We start from the raw sequence: 17,947 nt of genomic DNA, 5'->3' as shown, positions 1-17,947 counted from the left end.
AAAATAGTCTTCTTCTTCTTTAAGCGCCGTCTCCTAATCGGAGGTTGGATATCATTATCACTATCTTTACTCTATTCACCGCTGCTCTAAAGAGTTCTATAGAACTGCATCTAAACCAGTCCCTTAAATCCTTTAACCATGACACTCTCCTTCTTCCTATACTCCTTCCGCCTCTTATCTTTCCCTGTATTATCAGTCTTAGCATTTCATATCGCGGTCCCCTCATTACGTGTCCCAGATATTGTAACTTTCTTATTTTTATTGTGTTTATTATTTCGCATTCTTTACCCATTTCTCGCAATACGTCCGTGTTCGTTTTCTTCTGTGTCCATACTCCTGTCACAGACGTCTAAAGGTGGGAAACTATGTAATGTAATGTTACTTTATACGTTTATAACGATCATTTCCACCTCCACTAGTTTCATCTCTTCTTGTTTCGCAATGTATTATGTTTTCCATCTTTTGCGCTATTTTGCCGGCTATTAGCGCGCTCATCACTGTATATGCACAATACCTACACATCTAAATTATTAAAAACACGCAAACACAAACCTAAGCAAACGGAAGCGAACAATACAAGACTGTACAACACACAATACAGTCACAATCGGAACGATGTTATGTTATTTAAGAACAGTGAGAACTAAGACCATTGTTTAAAAAAGAATTTTTAAATAGTCTTTTAGTCTTTTTTAAACAATGCTAAGACAGTTTAAAATAAATAAAGGAATACTACTGGTGCCTGTTCTTTCCGATAATCCGAGTCAATTTCCGACTTCCGGGTTATCGGGGACCGACTTATCGGGGTTCCACTGTATTTAGTATAATTATAGATCTGGCTGTAAATTTATTTTAACCGGAAATGTAAAAACTTATCAAAAAAAAACACCCAGGACGATTTACTTTATAATATTGTCAAGAACTTTTCAAAGTATAAGAATTTAAAAAAGTTAAAAACTGAGAAAAAAGGAATAAACAAAAATTCAAGCATTCAATGAATTTCTTTGATTTTATGCAAAAAGATTAACATATTTTCCAAATATTCTACAAAACTATTTATGTATTATATATTACGTAAACTCAAATTAACATGTTGGGTGTCAATGCATATTTTCAAGTAAAGTGTTTTAATATAAGTGATCTCACAATGTAATTTTTTTCTTTTTAATATGTGTTAATTTGCCATATACCTTATAAAACACATTTTATAAGGTACCCAAGCATTTCTTTTATATTAAGTAAAAAATAAACACAAATACATAATATGTATCACAATTTTATTGCGAAAAATCAGCCTTTTTTTAACAAAACAATAAAAAATACTACAACTACACCTACTCTGCCTTTTCTTTTTTAAATTTACCTATAAATCCTTTTACTTTTTCCACCAGCGAAGCACCTTTCTTGGGTTTAACCACAAGTTTCCTGGTGGTGATATTATGTAATGGGCCAAAAGCCAATGCCACTACAGTGCAAGCCAGACATATAACATTGTAGGGCATACTAAAGTCAGGAGTTGGGAGGGTTATCACTATATTCTCAGTCCTCACTCTCACTAAATATCCACTTCTTGAAGCATTAAAGCTATCTGAAATTAAAGTACCATCTTGAGGAATTCCTGTATAGTTCCTGGCTACTGGAAGGTAGCTGGAAACAACAGCAGATCCTATGTAAAAGCCCAAGTTGGCATCTGGTGGATACTCTTGCCATTTCAAAAATACGTAGTCAAAATCTACTACCACTGAAGTAGCTGCAGAAGGTGGAATTCTTATTAGAACCTCCAAATAATTGGGTCTTTCCCGTTGCCTAGCAGGTATGTATCTCAACTGTAAAGGTTTGATGTCTTTACCATTAGCTGTCACTTTCAAAGTATGTAGATAGATAGGAATGAACCAAGGAATATTTTGCATTAGGACAACATCCAATTCCTGCCAGTGGTTGTTGAAGATTTTTGTTACTATACCTCCACGTTCTTGACCATAACCCGACAAGTACTGGTTAGCATGTAATGGTGGTGGTAAATTTAGAGATAAAGTATCAGGATTTGTGTATTTGGCATAAATGTTCAAAAACTGATTAGAAACAACATACTTTTGCAGTATACTTGTTTGTCCTCCTCTAATAGAAGTCACTGTTTCATCTGGACTAGGCTCCAATTCTATGCTTTGATCAGTTGTATCTACATATACCTCACTTTTATCCACCAAAACACACTTTTTATTAACTCCCAATCCAAATAACTTCCTTAGTGACCAGTTTTTGGTTCCTAGAATAAGATAATCATACACCAACGAGACAGTTTGCTGGAGTTCTAAAGATAATGATGTACAAGACTTATCTCTGCATACAGGACGTAAATGCAAACCTATGGAATGGTATCTGGTGTTGTGTATATAACCTGAGTTTAGTAAGGATGCAAGACCTGTCTTTGAGCCACAAGGAAGAAGTTTTTTCCAAGGTGTCAGATTTTCTGTACAGACAATTTCTTGTGGTAGAGTAGCATATCTAAAAACCAAAAAAACAATAAAACACAATATAAATTTCATTTAAATATTGTGTTTATATGTGATTAGCCACAGTCGATTGTAATTATAATTACACTTTTACCTAAAAAAGATTTGACTATTAGATTCCCACTCTGAAAATCGTTTTCAAAAAAAATTACGAAATTAGGTCTGTTCCTATGTTTTCTAGTGTAGCACTTTCGAGTGTAGTTCAGTGTAATCTACATGGGCTAGTGTCAAACAAAATCGTGGGTGTGCCACAAACATCTTCTAGTGTAGTTAGCGCATAGACATAATACCTAGACTGCGTGCTGCTATCTAAAACTAAGTGACGATTGCGACAGAGAAAACAGAGGCTATTAGGTGGAAAGTCTTTATCTAATCGGAGAAGTTCATCAAATCGGCAACAGTAAGAAAGTAACGTGATCAATAAACCCAACGTCATTGGATAAACCCCGTCAATTAGAAAGACTTCCCACCTAATAGTCCAGTTTTCTCTGCCACAATTATCTCTTAGTTTTAAGTGGCAGCGCGCAGTCTAGGTATTATATGTCTTTGAGGTATAATTGTAACAAGTCAGGTTATTTTCGTCAAGTTAGAATCAAAATAAAAAATTAAAATGAATTAAAATTTGTAGGTAATTTAAATCTTAAAATTAGTAACAGCTTTTTAAAGTTTTTATATCCAAATTAAACTAAGAAGAAAAAGATATTTTGTTGTAAACAAACACATCTTACAGCTATACTGTTGTCAAACTTGGTTGGATACTACTGCACAAGTCAAGTGTGTTAGCCACCCTCTCAGAAGTACTGCCTACACTGAAAACACAACTATGTACCCACTAAACCCCCCCCCCCATTCCAGCTGCAGACACCTGGTACGTATTTTTAGCAAAAGTTACTTTGGCTGCCCCACTGCTGGCCCTATCTCTACTTCATGTCAGTGAAGCCGACTGAGAGGAGTAGTTTTTTTAATTTCTTCCAGAAGCCATTGAGTACTGTGTACAAAAAAATTGTTCACCTAAAACACCTGCTCCAATGAAAAGGTATTTCAGGAAGAGGAGACCTGCTAACAAAGGTTTTAACAAACAATGACCATCCATTGCCATTTATAAACAAGAAGTTTAACAAGATAGAGACAGAAAACAACACAACACTACAAGCAATCCATAATACCCACAAGAAGGCACTCAAGGATAACAACAATACCATATGTAAAAGGCTTATCAGAGAAATTGAAAAGGATAGGAAACAAGTACATCACATCATCATCAACTACCAACACACTCAGATCTATCCTGTCCAAAACCAAACCCAACAAACAAGAGAGGTCAAAGAATTGCATCTACAAATTACCCTGTGAATGCAACAATATTTTGGGGAGAAACTGCAAGAATACTAAGCTTCAGGATAAACAAGCATGAAACATGCATCAAAAACAGGGATTTTGACAAATCACAGATAAGCAAACATGCCTGGGACAATTAACACAGAGTACAATGGACAAATGCATATCAATAATCATTAACCAAACTGCCTTAACGATGTGTGATCTTTCAAAGGCATTCGACTGTGTTTCTCATGATATATTACTAAAAAAACTGCACTTTTACAGTATCAGGGGTACTCTGAGAGTACTTCTCAAGAATGTTAAGCATGGAGTTCCACAAGGTTCTGTTTTTGCCCTCTATTATGTATTATATATGTTGTTATATATGACTTGCCCAATTTTGTGGCTCCATGTAAAACAGTATTATTTGCAGACGACACTACTTTTATTTTTTCTCACAGAGATCGTTCTCTTTTAGAAACCACTTCTACGAATGTAAATTCAAATACTCAATCATGGTTCGCAGCAAATAAACTTAGACTAAATGACAACAAAACTCAAAATTTATTCATTTCATCTAATCCATTTGATGCTCGTGTGGAAAAAAAATACTGTAAAATTGCTGGGCATGACAATTGACAACACACTGACTTGGTATAACCATATTGACCATCTCCAAGGTAAACTTTCAAGTAATTTATTTTTACTTAGACAACTAAAACTTGTTACAAGTGTGGATACCTTAAAAACAATTTACTTTTCTCTTTTCCAATCGTTTTAAGCTATGGCGCTATTTTGTGGGGAAACTCTTGCAATGCACTAACAATATTTAAATTGCAAAAAAGCAATTAGAATAATTGTAAAAGTTGGTTACTTGGAATCTTGCAAACCATTATTTATTAAATATAAAATAATGCTCTTGCCAACATTATGGCTATACAATGTTCTTGTGGAAACACACAAAACTGCAGATACTTTAATTAAACAGTCTGACTTGTGTAGTATAATATGAACCCTCTGTATAAATCATAATTTAAATATGATGTTATTAACCTTTAGGGTATTGAACAGACATAAAAACAATAGTTTATAGTTTTGTATCACATGTTTAATATGAGTGAACTTGAACTATATTTGTTTTGATTCAAATCGGTATAAAAACATGCTGAGCAATCAGTATGGGGAGATAGACAGATAATTGTTAACGTAGTATGTAGAGGTCGAGGCGCTATGAATCATTAGTGTTATTATTTAGATATTGGTAGTTACCAGTGAATAAAATATAATGTATCGAAGATGTATTTATTCTTTTAATTAATTAGAACCAGAAGGCATTTACATCACGCTATTTGCGACACTTGCATAATTACAGCACAAGAGGTGCCAATAATATCAGAACAGTCAAATATAGTTTGAGTAAATCACAAAAAAGCTCTATTGACTTTAACATATTAATGTCCTACCTAAGGGTTTTAAAAACCTTACAATCAATAAATTTAAAGTCATTCTGAAAAAATACCTTCTGAGATTTGCTTTTTACTCGGTTAGTGAATATTTTGATCATTTTAAAGCAGTATCATGGACATGAATATTACTCACTATGTTTTCCGATTTCTCATTTTGTGAATGTGCGTGAATGTATTTATAATTCTATATGTTATTTGTATATAGGGTGAGGCAGATAACTGGCCTATTAGAAATATCTCGAGAACTAAAGGCAACAGAATCATGAAAATTGGAATAAAGGGGTTTTCAGGTATGATCTATTAAATGAAAATATTTTCATCTCTTTGCAACTACCGGTTATACCGGAAGTTGCTTATAACTTGTTTTTTTTTAATGGGACACCCTATATATTTTTACATTTTTGGATTCTCCTCAATATCTTCTTTCTTAAAATATGAGGTTTTGTAATATTATACAGGGTATTTTAAAAGATATTTACGTTTTTTATTAATTTCGTAGCAATATTCACACCCTGTAGAATTGTAATAGTTTGACATTAAAAACTCTGCTTACATTCAAGTGATTTTTAATATAGTCTATTATTGTTAAGAATTATTAGTATAGCTAATTTTGAAATTTTAGTATACAGGGTTGGACGAAACTCAAAATGAATATTTTCTGAGTTTTCTTAAATAGAACACCCTGTATTTTAGTATTTTAATGAAATGATATTTCATAGTACTTTTTTATTTTATAAGTATTCCCTATACCTAACTGCTTTAATTTGTGAGTTATTGGTGATTCAAGCTACACATTAATTGCAACAAAAAATACGTAAAATTTTATTAGGTTGGCCGTGAAAAAATTCAATCGCAAATAATTTTTCAGAAATAAATACATATTAATCCAGACTGATCCTTAAAATTACCAATAATGGTTTAGCTATCAAAATACCTACGTAGTTAAGATTGTTGGTGCTACTAACAATTAAGCACAAATTAAAGCAGTTAGGTATAGGGAATGCTTAAGAAATAAAAAAGTACCATAAAATATCATTTCATTACAATACTAAAATACAGGGTGTTCCATTTAAGAAAACTCAGAAAATACTCATTCCGAGTTTCGACCAACCCTGTATACTAAAATTAAAAATTTAGCTATACTAATGATTCTTAACAATAGTAGACTATATTAAAAATCATTTGAACTTAAGTAGAGTTTTAGTTGTCAAACTACTACAATTCTACAGGGTGTGAATATTGCTACGAAATTAATAAAAAAACGTAATTATCTTTTAAAATACCCTGTATAACATTACAAATCCTCATATTTTAAGAAAGAAGACATCGAAGAGAATCCAAAAACGTAAAAATATACAGGGTGTCCCATTTAAAAAAACGAAGTTAGAAGCAACTTCCAGTATAACCGGAAGTTGCAAAAAGATGAAAATATTTTCATTTGATAGATCATCCTTCAAAACCCCTGTATTCCAATTTTCATGATTCTGTTGCCGTTAGTCCTCGAGATATTTCTAATAGGCCAGTTATCTGCCTCACCCTGTATACACATTATCTTATATATCTTATACATTTTTTAATTATCAAATTGACTTGCTACAATTCAATTTTTTTTTGTAAACATAGTCAATAAATTTTTGAATCTTTGAATCTTTTTGAATCTCTGAATCACAATATGAACATTTCTACACACATGAACAATTAGAATTTGATGTACCATAGGGCAAAAAAGTTTGACATTGTTAGTTTGGGGAAAATAGCCTTAAGGCCGGCCATTGGTAATGTTACAAGTATAGGCGATCCCATCACCTTTATAAAGTACACCACTCATAATCTAGAGCATATATGTATACCGAAAAATGCTTACCCTACTAACAATATATCTCGCTAATTACAGCCATATTTTTGCTACCCTACCTGTTGTGTATTGTTTATAAAAAAATGTGAAAGTTTTGCTTTTTTCTCAATAAATATAAGAGCGTTTATATCTAAATTACTCAAGTATTTAAATGAATTTCATGATAAAAGTCCGTTTAGCACTAGCCTATATGTAACGGAAGGATGTAACGATAAAAAAATGTGAATTAATAAAGTACTTTTTGCGTGGTGTACTTTTAAAATAAATTTCTGGAATTAATAGAAATTGGCATGTGAAACGTAAATCTTGTACATATAATACACAAAAAGTATAGGAATCTGTAAGAATCTAAGCTCTGTTAATGTAGCAATTATGTATAAGATGGCGCTACGAAAAAAATTAAATAAACATCAAAAATTCAGGAGCGTAATGGCCCGTTTGAAACTTTCCTTAGGAAATTTCGGTACTTGACAAATATGAGTTTATTAGGGGTCCGGACAAATAATCCCCGGACAAATAATCCCGGACAAAAAATCCCCACAAATTATCCCCGGACAAAAATCCAAGGACAAAAAATCCCCACAAATAATCCTCACAAATAATCCCCACAAATAATCCCCGGACAAATAATCCCCACAAAAAATCCCGGACAGATAATCCCCACAATTTTTTTTTGACAAAATATCCCCGCAAAAAATCCCCAAGAAATATTTTTGCCGAATAAAGTTGTCAAATGAATGCTTATAATCCAAGGATGGTACTAAAGATGAGAAATTTAGACTGTCTGTCCGTCGGTACGTCCGACCGCGCATATAACTACTCCGTCATTATGCCAGGTAGAATGACACATGAGGGGTCGAATGAACGGTTATAATCCAACAATGGTACTACAGATGAGCAATTTGGTCCGTCGGTCTGCTTGACCACGAATATAACTCCTCCATCACTGTACCAGGTAGAATGACAAATGAGGTGTCGAATGAAAGCTTATAATCCAAGGATGGTACTAAATATGAGAAATTAGACCAAGGCTGTCTGTCCATCGGTCCGTCCGACCGCGAATGTAACTACTCCGTCATTATGCCAGGTAGATTGACAAATGGGGTGTCGAATGAACGGTTATATTCCAACGATGGTACTAAAGATCAGCAATTTGGTCCGTCGGTCTGCCTGACCGCGAATATAAGTCTTCCGTCACTGTACCAGGTAGAATGACAAATAAGGTGTCGAATGAAAGCTTATAACCAAGGATGGTACTAAGGTTGAGAAATTTGACCAAGGCTGTCTGTCCATCGGTCCGTCCGACCGCGAATGTAACTACTCCGTCAATATGCCAGGTAGATTGACAAATGGGGTGTCGAATGAACGGTTATAACCCAACGATGGTACTAAAGATGAGCAATTTGGTCCGTCTGTCTGCTTGACCGCGAATATAACTCCCCCGTCACTGTACCAGGTAGAATGACAAATGATGTGTCGAATGAAAGCTTATAATTCAAAGATGGTACTAAAGATGAGAAATTAGACCAAGGCTGTCTGTCCATCGGTCCGTCCGACCGCGAATGTAACTACTCCGTCATTATGCCAGGTAGATTGACAAAAGGGATGTCGAATGAACGGTTATATCCCAACGAATTTGGTCCGTCTGTCTGCCTGACCGCAAATATAACTCCTCCGTCACTGTACCAGGTAGAATGACCAATAAGGTGTCCAGTGAAAGCTTATAACCAAGGATGGTACTAAAGATGAGAAATTTGACCAAGGCTGTCTGTTCATCTGTACGTCCGACCGCGAATGTAACGACTCCGTCATTATGCCAGGATTAGTGACAAATGGGGTGTCGAATTAACGATTATAATTTAACAATGGTACTAAAGATGAGCAATTTGGTCCGTCGGTCTGCTTGACCGCGGATATAACTCCCCCGTCACTGTACCAGGTAGAATGACAAATGAGGTGTCGAATGAAAGCTTATAATCCAAGGATGGTACTAAAGATGAGAAATTAGACCAAGGCTGTCTGTCCATCGGTCCGTCCGACCGCGGATGTAACTACTCCGTCAATATGCCAGGTAGAATGACTAATGACGTGTCGAATGAATGGTTATAATCCAACGATGGTACTAAAGATGAGAAATTTGATCCGTCGGTGTGCCTGACCGCGAATATAACTCCTCCGTCACTGTACCAGGTAGAATGACAAATGAGGTGTCAAATGAAAGCTTATAATCCAAGGATGGTACTAAAGATGAGAAATTAGACCAAGGCTGTCTGTCCATCGGTCCGTCCGACCGCGAATGTAACTACTCCGTCATTATGCCAGGCAGAATGACAGATGAGGTGACGAGTGTACAGTGAACGGTTATAATCCAACCATGGTACTCAAGATTCACGCACGCATTTCTTTTCCGAAAGTTGCACTTTCACGCACGACTTGCGGGAAAGTCAAATACCTTGTAATATTGCATTATAATATATTATAATACATGCAATAAACTAATATTGAAAGTTTGTTTTTGACAACCTTGTCAAATAATTGATTTGTGTATTTTCACTTCTAAATAAAAATTGATATCTCTATTTTTTTGTGGCTTTTTCCAAACGTACGGCCCTAGAATAAATATTATTCCTAACTCGTGCGGAAAGTGTGTTCCTCGCACTCGAATGCCTGCCCGAACTCCGCTATCGCGTCGTTCGGGTCAACGACAGTCTCGTGCGTGAAATTATCACTTTCCGCACTAGTTAGGAAAATAACTATTTAATGATGTCGATATTTTCCAAGTTATGGGGGGAAATAGTGACAGTTAGAGGTTAGAGTTAGAGCATAACTATTGAATTGTCTCGTTAATTATGAGTTTTACGACAAAAATGTAGGTACCTATAATACAAAAATAGAACTTAGTAGATAGAATTAACTTTTACATAATTTTGAATTTTGATCTCTTTCATTTTTTTTACGAATATTTAAAATTGTTTCAAATATGATTTCCTACAATTATTTCTTTTTGACAATTTTTTTCGTGCGGTTGATATTTTCCGAGTTAGCGGGAATATATTAAAAAGGGGTGGGGGAGCATAATTATTGAATTGAATCTTGTTTCCGAGCTGCCCCAAATTTTATAATTCTAACCTTTAGGGGAGGTCAATAGTGGTGTAAATTTAAAATTGCGACTGAATTCCGCTGAAGGGTTAGCCGTCATATTGATTTTAAAGGAGAACCGTTGATGCTAAATACCTCCACCATTTTCAACTTTTTTGTTCTACTGCTCATTATTTATAATAGTTCCCAGGTAGCAAGACTGTTTAACGCGCTCTATCTGAATCTGCGTTCCATTAGTGTGCAGATGGGTTATAGGTATAGATAGGGCTATTATAGCAATCGCCATTAAACCGGTTTTTGGTACGAAAATAGTGATTAGCAATTAAATTTAAGCATGAATTGTAATTTCGATTACCAAATATCGAATTCCAATTGTGAGTTCTTTCAAAAATCGTGCATGCAGCACTCTGCTTTGAATAACCCTGTTCAAAACATCCTATTTGTGGTGATAATTGCTTGTCCTGAAAACGATAATCTTGATTGTAATACAAAAAAACCTATTCATTTTTGTAATTTCAAAAGTATTTGCTCATCATCATCATCAATGGCGTTATAACTCTTCGAGACTCTGCCACATTTTTTATTATTTAAAATCAATACAGCTGCCCACGATGTGATATTTGATACCGTTCACGTTATCAACACCAGTAATAAAAATTTAATGTTTCTCGGTCGATGATCGAAATGCCACATCAGCGACTTGTTAATTATTGTGTTTTGACTGGAATAAGAATGTGAATTTTAACCGAATTTTTAACGTGCTAACAAATTGCACATACAATTTTTTTTTGTTTATGCGTATTTTTTATTATAATAAATATGTTGATTTTCACCCATTCGTGAGCAAAAAATTGGTTGTTTTGACTTCTGAGTAATACCAAAAAGTCAAAAATCGTTATAACTGAAAAAACTCGACAGAGTTATGCTCGATAAACTCATAATACTCATAAAGCTAATAAAATATTTTTGATCTTTTCGTTTCACATGATTCACTGAGCGTTGGCTTATTTTTTAATATTTTTCCTTATTTTTTTTTAATTCATTGAATTATAGCGTTGATTGAGATATTAGAGGCCGTCCAATATATCAATCAACGATTATAGTGAATATGCTTATTTAATTTAAAAATAAAATAATTCTATCCTCTTCTTCTTGCTGTGCCTGTCCGTGACGAATGTTGGCGATCACCATGGCATGGCAATCTTTATTTTATCTGCAGCAATGCAGGAAAGCTTCACATATGCTGAGTTGAACCAGGTTCTGAGGTTCTTTAACCAGGATGTTCTTCTTCTTCCTGGACCTCGCTTTCCAAATATTTTTCCTTGCAGAATGGCTTGTAGGAGGGCATATCTGGATTAATTTCGCATAATGTGTCCAAAGTATTCCAACTTTTGAGATTTGATGGTGGTTAATACTTCTCGGTTTTTCCCCATTCTTCTGTAAGGACCTCCTCATTTGTGACCCGATCAGTCCATGGGATTTTAAGAATTCCATTATAAGTTCAAAAAAAATTCAAAAAAATATGCTTGAAATATTTATTTCAAACTCTAAGCTCACCCCACCTTAAGGATAGCTATGACACGAATTTGATAGGCAAGCCATGCAAGTCGTTTTTGTCTATGTATGAAATTTAATAAAAAAATGTCTCATCCGGAAAGCAGATGGGTGCAGGTCGACCTATATTCGGATCTTAGACTATAACGTATATGTATATATGATATTTGAGTGATATAATTTCGTAGAGTTTTGCTATCAGCCGTTGATGATTTGCTGATGAACGCTACTCGTGTTATTTCTTTCCGTTCATGTTCACAAGAGCATGTGTTAACAAGTAATTGGACTTCGTAAGTCCTAGGTTTTCATCCAAAGTAATCGAAAGTAGAACTGGAAGTCGATATTTTAACTCTTCGTGTAACTTTGCGTCGATTCATATACGATTTTACTAATTTTGGATCATATTCATTTACATTAATATCATACTTTGAGTCACTTTAAAACAGATACTTGCGGTTGCAACTCTAAAACTGAAGTCCGATGTTAAATTACTCATCTTGTGTTAAATTACATACCATCCTTGTGTTATAATCTTTTATTCGAAACCTCATTATTTGTCATTATATCTGTATTAATACGGAGGAGTTGTATGTAGGAGGACAGACGGAAAGACACTCATGAAACCGGAAGTATATATATGTTCTCGCCTTGCGAAGGCTCGTCGAATAATATATCACTTTTACTATTCCGGTGACTTTAAAACAGTATTTCCGGTCCCATTTGTAAAACCGGAAGTCCTTTATCAAATTTCTCACCTTTAGTACCATCCTTGGATTATAAGCTTTCATTCGACACCTCATTTGTCATTCAACCTGGTATAGTGACGGAAGAGTTATATTCGCGGTCGGACGGACCGACGGACAGACAGCCTTGGTCAAATTGCTCATCTTTAGTACCATCCTTGGATTATAAGCTTTCATTCGACACCTCATTTGTCATTCTACCTGGTACAGTAACGGAGGAGTTATATTCGCGATCAGGCAGACCGACGGACCAAATTGCTCATCTTTAGTACCATCGTTAGATTATAATCGTTCATTCGAAACCTCATTTGTCATTTTCCCTGGCATAATGACGGAGAGAAGTTACATTTGCGGTCGGACGGACAGATGGACAGACAGCCTTGGTCAAATTTCTCATCTTTAGTACCATCCTTGGTTATAAGCTTTCATTCGACACCTTATTGGTCATTCTACCTGGTACAGTGACGGAGGAGTTATCTTCGCGGTCAGGCAGACCGACGGACCAAATTGCTCAACTTTAGTACCATCGTTGGATTATAATCGTTCATTTAAAACCTCATTTGTCATTTTCCCTGGCATAATGACGGAGAAGTTACATTCGCGGTCGGACGGACAAATGGACCGACAGCCTTGGTCAAATTTTTCATCTTTAGTACCATCCTCGGTTATAAGCTTTCATTCGAAACCTTATTCGTCATTCTACCTGGTACAGTGACGGAGGAGTTATATTCGCGGTCAGGCAGACCGACGGACCAAATTGCTTATCTTTAGTACCATCGTTGGATTATAACCATTCATTCGACACCTCATTTGTCATTCTACCTGGCATAATGACGGAGTAGTTACATTCGCGGTCGGACGGACAGATGGACAGACAGCCTTGGTCAAATTTATCAGCTTTAGTACCATCCTTGGATTATAGGCTTTCATTCGACACCTCATTCGCTATTCTACCTGGTACAGTGACGGAGGAGTTATATTCGCGGTCAGGCAGACCGACGGACCAAATTGCTCATCTTTAGTACCATCCTTGGTTATAAGCTTTCATTAAATGTTCTAAACATTAATTACATTTTCATTCTAAATTAGACAATTAGACAAATTTGAGTGATATAATTGTTCTTCCCTGGTATAATTTTATAATATTGGGACATGAGAAGTAGGTAACAAACTATGATGAACCAATATGCGAAATAGATTTTTCCAATACTTTTGGTTTAGATTTTACCACGAGATACGAGCACAGTATTTATCCGAGTAAAATTTTCAGCGAGACCCCGTCCTTAAACCTCCTAGAAAATGAAAAGTTCGCACCTCATATATAAAACGATTTCGAGTCATCTTAGCGAGACCGCACCTGCATACCTCTCTGTACTGAAACTAAACTATCAGCTGACTATAAAGTCTGGAGTCCGCGGCTTCGCTTAGATATCTATTGCGTTATTTCTCCGATAGATGCAGCATCTCTCGGGAAAGAATCTTTTCTCTCTGTTGCACTGCGACTTGGGGACCTCTCTTTCATACAACGGCCGGCCTTAAAACACCACGCTGGCCAGGCGGGTTGGTGAGTTGTAGGGATCACATTTCCTTGATTCCCTGTAACCGTTGTATGGTTATCCTGCTCATACTCAGTCGCCAGAGCCTAGTCTGTTATGTAGCAGGAGGCACCGGGTAATTTTAGACTACCACTTGTGCAGGTGAGGTTGACTTTTGGATCGATTGATGTATTTTTGTTAAGTCCAATCCCTTACCTCCAACGGTAACGGACAATAGGTGGAATACCACGATACAACAATGAAGACCATGGACAGGAAAGAGAGCAAGAGGACGACCACAGATGAGATGGGGAGACGACATTAAAAAGATAGGAGGAACGCACTGGAAACAGAAAGCACTAAACAGAAGTGAATGGAGTAAACTGGGGGAAGCCTATGTTCAAAATTGGACGAATTAAAAGGCAAAAGAAGGGCAAAAACACCCACCCTCATATCTTTTCAGCCAAAGCAAGGCTGCTACCTATAACACATATAGACATCTAATACCTAGATCCTAGACTCTGGAATGCAATCTAAAATTGTTCCCCCATTGCTACAGAGAAAAGTGTTTGTATTTAGGGTAGTCATCTCTTTCTAATCAGCAGTGTTTATCAAATCAGCGGCAATGGGAATGTCATGTGGTCAATAAACCCAATATCATTGGATACATCCCATTGATTAGAAATAGATGCTTATCCTAAATAAAAACACTTTTCTCTGTAGCACGAGGGAACAGTTTTATATTGCAGCATGCAGTCTAGGTATTATATGTCCATGATAACATCTTGACCAAGTATATCAACCTCAATTTTGATAAGATGTAACCTCCTTAACACCTTGGAGGTTATACACTCTTTCGACACAATTTCTTAATAATCTTTTTTGAAAACGATCTCCAGATTGAAAATCGAAACATCAAATCTTTTTTAGGTAAAAATGTAGTTGTCATTACAATCAACTGTGACTAATGCAATTTAAACACAATATTTAACTTTAGTTAAACTGCCACTGCCACTGTGACATGCCACAAGAAAACAGTTTAACAAAGATTTCATAGTGCGCATAACTTACCTCACATGAGTATTATTTAAATGACTAGATTCCACAACTCCCTTTGGTCTCAACGAAAATTCCGGACTAATTGTATTTGAACTATCAATGAAATTCAGAGAAGCACACAATAATCCTGACAAGGAGTTGGCAAGAAGCTTCCAGTTTTTATCAACTTCAGTTACACTAGGCTTGAACCACACCCAGACTTCTGCCCCACTTGCAGCATCTTCCACTGGGTATCCCCAACTCTCATACCTCCAGAGACCACCAGTTAGACTTATGTGCAACTCTTGGATACCAAATCTTTGGATAAGTTCTCCTATCGGTCTAGGAAATATTGGACTATGTCGAACTAAAAAGGAATATGTATGTTAGAAAAAAAAAATGAAAAAAAGACCTTTAACCCATAAACGCCCAACCATCTGTAGGTTCCATGAATTCCAAAGGGTGAGTAAAAAATGTCCACCTCGAAAATAGCTAATATATTTATTGGGAGTTGTTACAAATGTTACAACTGGATTAAACTTAAGAATCTTATGCTTGGCAGGCACAGCATTTTTTTAAATATTAATATACTTAAACGATGTAAAAACCTTACAACAAAATGACTACGTACATCAAAATTAAAATACCAGTAAAAGCCAGTAATTCAGATTTGTTGATTTTTTCCACATTCTTCCTTTCTGCCTCCTCGTATCATTAGTGAAGTGGATAATTATGTAGATTATGTGTTGATAATTATGTGGATTATGTTCCTGCCAATGAGAAATTATATAAAAACCTTTAGTAAAAAGTTTTACCAAGGGTGGACATTTTGTGCCCACCCCATAGATAACTAGATAACTTAAGATATTACTTTTATTTTCAAAAATATCAATAGAATCAAATTAACATTCGATAAAGGTCTGTCCTTTTAACAATAAATAATTTTTGAAAAATTTAAATATGCTACAAGGAAATATGCATTAGGTGGACCAGGATGAAACACAATTTGGCTTCAGAAATGGACTGGGAACCTGGGACGCACTCTTTGCACTAAATGTGTTTTGCAGAAATGCCGAGATCAAAGGAAAGACGTCTTTGCTGTATTTATTGACTATGAGAAGGCCTTTGATCGAGTACATCACAAATTAATTAAAATATTAAAGGATAAAGGAGTTGATGGTCAAGATGTGCGAATCATAGAAAAATTATACTGGCGTCAAACAGCGACAGCTTGCATAAATGGAAAATCAACAGAAATATGCAAAATACAAAGAGGTGTCAGACAGGGTTGTATACTGTCCCCACTGTTGTTCAATTTATATTCAGATACTGGAATAATATTTAAGAAAGCACTGCATAATTTGGAATGGGGTGTGAAGGTTAATGGAATTCTGATAAATACAATCAGATATGCAGATGATACAGTTATTTTAAGTGATGATATGAATGGATTACAACACCTTTTAAATGCCATTGACACAGTGGGAAGAGAGTTTGGCCTAAATATAAACTGTTCAAAAACAAAATACATGGTATTTAGCTGTCTGGCTCATCAAGATTCACGTTTATATGTTGATGGTCATATAATTCAAAGAGTACCCAGTTTTAAATACCTTGGTTGCCATATTACTGAACAACTAGATCCAGATAAAGAGATAAAATGTAGAATCGAGATAGCCCGCACGACATTTTTAAAAATGAGGTCATTCTTCTGTAATGATACCTTGCAACTTCAACTTCGAAAGTGCATGATTAAATGATACATTTGGTCAGTCCTCTTGTATGGTGTCGAAGCATGGACATTAAAAATATCCACCATTAACCGTTTGGAGACCTTTGAAATGTGGCTGCACAGACGTATTCTGAAAATACCATGGACGGCTATGCTGACAAATGTGGCAGTCCTTAAGAGAGCAAATGCTATCCGCGAGCTGCTTGATAACATCAAATATAGAAAGATGGCCTATTTTGGACCCGTAGTAAGGGGAGACCGGTATAATATTCTTCAACTTATTATGATGGGTAAAATCGAAGGACGCAGAGGAATTGGTAGAAAGCAGGCCTCTTGGTTGAAGAATATCTGGAAGTGGACAGGAATAAAGAAAGCAGAACACCTATTTAGAATAGCTCGACACAGAGACAGTTTCGCCATGTTAGTCGCCAACGTCAAGGGGACTTGATAGGGCACGTTAAGAAGGACATTTCTTACCCACCCTTGGGCATTTAAGGATTAAATTGGTTTTATTACATTTAAAGTAGGATGGGGCTGCTTCCGTTTTAAATGATTTCATCTTTTAAAAACGAATTAAATGGTGATTTCATCATTTAAAAAGGATTATTTTAAAAAACATAGGTGTGAAACTTTTGTTTTAACTTACAATTTTCTTGATCTGGATCTATATCCCACAATGTAGAAAACTGAAAATGAGTGTACACCTGCTCACTATGAAGAGGTTTTATAAGCAGTTCTTCTGTTATTTTTCCATCATAACTGAAAACCGAATTAAACAGAAATATACAAAATATAAGTTTTATATGCTTCATTTTAACCTAAACTAAAAGCCGAATATTTTGACAAATCTGTCATCGATTGTCACTGTCACCATTACGTCATAATAAGTACGTTTAGTTGCATAATATTTGGCTGCAAATATCATTCTCCTCCAAAAAAAGTAAACAACTAGTTATCTAAATAACATCTATGATGGGAAACGAGTTGTTTCCTAAAAATTATTTATAATTTTAATATATGTAGATAAAATTAGTCATATTTGTTCCACATAACATACCGTGGTTTTTGATCTTAAAACGAAAGAGATAACCA

General features: G+C 35.4%; 1 protein-coding gene across 1 annotated transcript; it reads right to left on the bottom strand.

Moving 5' to 3' along the window:
* Window positions 1-1,260: 1,260 nt before the first annotated feature.
* On the bottom strand, window positions 1,261-17,723 carry LOC114324285 (GPI transamidase component PIG-T). Its single transcript, XM_028272086.1, has 3 exons — window positions 17,502-17,723; window positions 15,157-15,490; window positions 1,261-2,505 (listed from the first exon to the last, which is right to left on the bottom strand). Exons 1-3 carry the CDS (start codon window positions 17,665-17,667, stop codon window positions 1,335-1,337), a joined length of 1,671 nt encoding a protein of 556 aa, XP_028127887.1. The 5' UTR covers window positions 17,668-17,723; the 3' UTR covers window positions 1,261-1,334.
* Window positions 17,724-17,947: the final 224 nt, after the last annotated feature.

Source organism: Diabrotica virgifera, chromosome 1, assembly GCF_917563875.1.
Source record: "Diabrotica virgifera virgifera chromosome 1, PGI_DIABVI_V3a".
In the NCBI taxonomy this organism is placed as follows: Eukaryota; Metazoa; Arthropoda; class Insecta; order Coleoptera; family Chrysomelidae; genus Diabrotica; species Diabrotica virgifera.
The sequence above is the reverse complement of the archived record's forward strand: the minus strand, read 5'-3'. Positions and strand labels throughout refer to the sequence as shown.

Excerpts from the sequence above, each read along its gene's own strand:
- LOC114324285 (XM_028272086.1), bottom strand. The coding sequence starts at position 17,667 with ATGAAGCATATAAAACTTATATTTTGTATATTTCTGTTTAATTCGGTT. Across the intron at positions 15,491-17,501 it reads AGATCCAGATCAAGAAAATT|TTCGACATAGTCCAATATTT; the intron begins GTAAGTTAAAAC and ends ATTCCTTTTTAG. Across the intron at positions 2,506-15,156 it reads TTAAATAATACTCATGTGAG|ATATGCTACTCTACCACAAG; the intron begins GTAAGTTATGCG and ends TTTGGTTTTTAG.